The sequence below is a fragment of the Eurypyga helias genome, unplaced genomic scaffold (assembly GCF_000690775.1).
Source record: "Eurypyga helias isolate BGI_N326 unplaced genomic scaffold, ASM69077v1 scaffold49966, whole genome shotgun sequence".
In the NCBI taxonomy this organism is placed as follows: Eukaryota; Metazoa; Chordata; class Aves; order Eurypygiformes; family Eurypygidae; genus Eurypyga; species Eurypyga helias.
In genome coordinates, this window is record NW_010258252.1 from 8,475 (window position 1) to 13,073 (window position 4,599).

At 37.8% G+C, this 4,599-nt stretch overlaps 1 protein-coding gene across 1 annotated transcript in view; it reads left to right on the forward strand.

Moving 5' to 3' along the window:
- Nucleotides 1-4,501, forward strand: part of LOC104511583 (copine-3-like) — a gene marked incomplete at its 3' end in the record, with an annotated part of 8,385 nt that extends 3,884 nt beyond the window's left edge. Inside the window, exons 6-7 of the mRNA XM_010154265.1 lie at nucleotides 913-1,002; nucleotides 4,403-4,501. Coding sequence (XP_010152567.1) covers nucleotides 913-1,002; nucleotides 4,403-4,501 — 189 coding nt within the window. The remainder of the gene's footprint in view (nucleotides 1-912; nucleotides 1,003-4,402) is intronic.
- Between the last annotated feature and the right edge of the window lie 98 nt (nucleotides 4,502-4,599).

Sequence of the window (4,599 nt, forward strand, 5' to 3'; positions counted from 1 at the left end):
TGTCCGTGTCACCCCCAGCTGTACCGTTTTCTAATGAAAGTAGTTACGCCAAATGCTTGCATGGCAAGGGCGAGCCAAGGGTAATGCTGAGTGAGGGGAAAAAGTGCTTGAGCAGCAGAGGGTGCTTTTCCACCCCGGAGGAGGTGCAGAGGTCCCGTGGCAGCAACTGTCAGGGTAGGGGTAGTTTCAGAATGTCTCACTGTTGGAAGCTCAGCCCCTAGTCACAGCTGAGGTACGGTGTGCGTTTGAAGGGGTGACCGTATGAATTTTGAAGCAGGGATGTTGATGAAGTATAAATATTACAGATGCTTTCCAGCTGCCAAATTCTGAAGATACTTCATCATTACTCTTAATTATCACTTACTTAGTGTTCAGCTTGAGAGACTGTGTGCAGTAGAGTGCCTTTTCATCCTCATGCACTGTTTTTGCTTAGTTATACTGACTTGAGGGAACATTTCCGAAAGTGGCATTGCAGAATAAATATAAGGTGGAATGAGTTCTAATCTCCAGAGCATTGATGTATTTGGAAATCTTTTTCTATGTCTTTTTTGGCAAGACATGCTTTTATATACATTTGTGTGTGCCTATTAAAAAAAACTACTATCAATATATATGTAATGATAACTATTGTTTTCCAGTGGGGTAGCTGAACGAGGCAGTAAATCAGAGTACAGTCCAGAAAAATACGGAGTTGAAAGATACCATCTCTTAAGGACAATAGTATTGCATGTTAGGAATGTTTAGTTTCTTTATATCCTGTATGTTAGGATTTGGATTGTAGGAAGTGATTGACAGCAGCATTAGTCAACTCTGCTTACAAAAATCACAGCGTGATGCCATGGCGAATTACAATGATTACTTTCCACTCTTGTGAACAGTACTATTCTGGGTTTGTTTTTCTTTTTTTCACAGGTTATTAAAAACAACCTGAATCCTGTTTGGAGGCCCTTTAAAATCTCTCTCAATTCTCTGTGTTACAGTGACATGGATAAGTCCATCAAGGTAGTGTATATGAAATGTTTGTATGAATCAATGCATTAAAAGAATAGGATATGTAATAAATGGAGGATGCATTATTCTAGTTACTGCCTCTTTGAAAGTCATAGAGGTACATGCACGTTTTGGAAAAAAAAAATCTCACGTCTGTGATGCATTACCTGGTAAAAGTTGGTCTTGGAAAGTCTGGGAAACCAGTTGAACATAAGTAGCACTGTAATGTCCAACTCAGATACTACAGTTTTAGTGTTGCATTAGACAGTATCGGCGATGTTAAGGTGCTGTACAGTGAGAGACGGGTGGTAAAGGCTAGAATACACTTTGCGTTACGGATGTTTGTTACTGTAGCACCAGGGAACACCAATGAAATTCTTAATATACTACCTGATACAATTAATTGCACTTCATATACTAGCTGAGGTAACAGATGTGGACCAGATGTATCTTTTGGATACCAGATGTAGCAACTTTTCACCTCAGATAAAGCTTTCTGTTAAAAGGTCAACCAAACCTGGGAAGTGATAGTTTTACCAGGACTGGTCTTTAACTCTTTGAATCTTCAATTCTTATCTTGAATAAATTGTATTTTACTTCTGAATAGTTTTCTTCAGGAATTGCTTTTAGGGAAGCTAAACGACCCATCAAAATGCCATTTATAAGCTATTACGAACAGGTTGGGAACCTGATGTTTTAGCATTTGAAAAGGCAGAAACCAAAATTAAACGAACCACTACACTGTTGTTCTTTCTCTGGGAAGGAAAAATGAGAGCATGACCTGCATGTGACAGGTATTAGTCATTTGACTTGAGGCAGTCCTGGAAAATGTTTAACAGCCACAGGGATCTGGGTGTTACAAGCACCTGTATAGATTTAAATACATAATTATAGAGCAGACTAATGAACAACTTTACAAGCCCAGAACCTGCTTCTGTGGTTTAGTCCTTTCTGTTTCCTTTTTCCTCAAAGTAACTGACAGTTTTTACCTTTCCGTATACTGTAAATATATTTCTCTTTTTTAGTAACAGCCATACTAAAGCTGTAGACCATTGATTAACTCCATCTTAACAGGCATATTTTATTCTCAGCTGTATCATCACTTTCATGAAGTCTGTTCTTTGGAATCTTACCTCAGAAATGTAGGTGTATTTCCAGAGGAAATAGCTTTTACTTGGAGTTGTTATGGACTTGCAGACAGACAGAAAGATTATGTCTTAACTTAGAACTCCAGGAGCTATCACGGCAAACCTTAAAATGCAGACAGAATTGTATTATAATGTTGTGGAAGGATTAAACGATACTTTTAACACTTTTATATGCACACAGTTTCATACGTAATGGGCTGTTTGTCATAGTAAGTAAACCCACCAACTTTTCCATAATGAGTGTCTTTTCACCTGTTTAATGGCTTAGTTTGTGTATCCCCAGCAATGCACAAACTAAGTTGATTCTTTATCTTCTGGATTTATTGCTGTATTCCATGTGAGTGTGTGTGCAGTCGGTGCAGCCTTCCAGTGTTGAAAATGTGAGCCTTTCATCTGGAGCAGGCATGCCTAGTTCTGCTGGGGGAAACTATATATACAGTTTTATCACATGGTTCCCTAGCACTATTGCATGTCCAGGAGAGCATACATGGAACAAAAGAAATCATGTTTTCTGTCTCGCCTGGCGTAAGTATTGAAAATTGGCTTAGATGCGTCAAGCAAGACAAGCTTAATTCCTTTAAAAGGAAAAAAGTAACTGCTAACTGTGAACAGATATAACTTTTGGCTCAGGAAATGTCTTCAGTTTTAAATTTCGGGTACTGAAGCACTTGGCTGAGTGAGTGATTTACTAGATGATCTCTAGAGGTCCCTTCCAACCCCTACCACTCTGTGAATCCGCGTGAATTTACGGCATTCAAAAGAATTTTTACACAGCATCTGCCATGAACATTCGTCTGTTGGTACCGTGGCTGCTTGTATGAGACTTAAGTTGCTGTTCAGTGCATGTGCATGCATTGTATTTATTTATGAGTGCATTCAGAATGTTGTAGGAGTAGTGCAAACCGCAGCATGGAGGCGTGTTCTGCGCGGTGCAGAACTTGCAATCTGTGCATCCTGTTGTGTATTTCAGCATTACTGTTTGTCTTCAGAAAGTTAATTCCTCTCGGAAGCTCAAGTATATGTTGAAGTTGTTTGCTTTACTTTGTTATTCCCAAATGAAGTGGGCAAGTCATCAGCTGAACTGTTTCTTGAATATAACGTAGGATTTTTTTTCAGTCTGGAAAGACGGATGTGAAAGCAGCTGTTCGGTTTAAGCCAGATCTATTCAGGAAAGTTTTTCATGATGTTTACCTTTTCTTCCAAATAATGGGGGATTCCTACTTTGACTCTTGATTTATTGTTGGTATTATTTATAGTGATAATTATGAAATTATTTTAATTTTTCTTTTCTGTGATTTGAGTAATTTAATTTAGCTAGCATGTCTGTGTTGCTAATCTGAAATAAAATACGAGAAGTGGATGGAATTAGCAAGTGTTATTACAGATAATTACTCAGCTTTCTATCTAGAAAGGAAGTTGAGGCACATTCGTAAGTTGAGCTTTTTAAAAACAAACATTGAGGACCCTACAAGATTAAACTAAAAATAGTAAAATTATGCTCACTCACATGGATGTGTTCTCAAACAGAAGGGAAAGTCTGTTTTTCACTTGTTCTGCCTTCTTTGGTGGATTGGGGTGTTAAAAGATGAGTTGACTGAAGAGTAAAATTTAGCGTAAAACATTGAATACAGGAAAAGAGGGATTCTTAGTTGACATTCAGATCCATGAGGTGTGGATCATAGACTGTTTAAATTTGCTAATCTAAAAAAAAAAAAAAAAAAAATCAGGTCTTGTTTCTAGTTTTAGGGCTGAACCTACATATACTTAAAACTTCTGGTTTATCTTGAAGATCAATAAAGTAATATAAAAGTATTAATAAAACTCTTGTGATCACTGAATAACAGATTTACTAACTTTTTAGCTGATGCTCAGTGATAGTTTTTTAGATGTATTAAGGAAATTTAATTAAATCTACTAATCCATGATGACAAGAATAAAATAAACCCCTACAGATTATTTTCCTTCTTATCCTGACACCCCCTCACTCCCAAAATGTAGTTCAATATAATTGATGTTACCCACCCATCTGTCCTTCAGTGGAAGTTTCTGGTCTGAAACTGGCTATATTGGCTTTTACCCAATATTAATCTGTAATTTTTGGATGCAACTCTACAATTTCGAGACTGCCATGTGAGGAAAAACTCCTGATACAAGAGATTTAGGAATGTTTTGGATGTTCGGGTTTGCCTAGAAATGCCATTGAGGTGTTTATTGCTTCTCTAGGGCTGTTTCTGTGACTAACCCTGAATAATGCCTGGTTTTAGGTGGAGTGCTACGACTATGATAGTGATGGGTCTCATGACCTCATAGGAAGTTTTCAGACTACGATGTCAAAACTGAAGGAAGCTTCTCGGTCCTCACCTGTAAGTCTGGCATAGTCTGAACTGCCTGTGTGTGTTTGATGAGCTGTTTTACTCATTTTGGAGCAAATCTTACTTACTGTCGTGGTTTAACTCTGGCT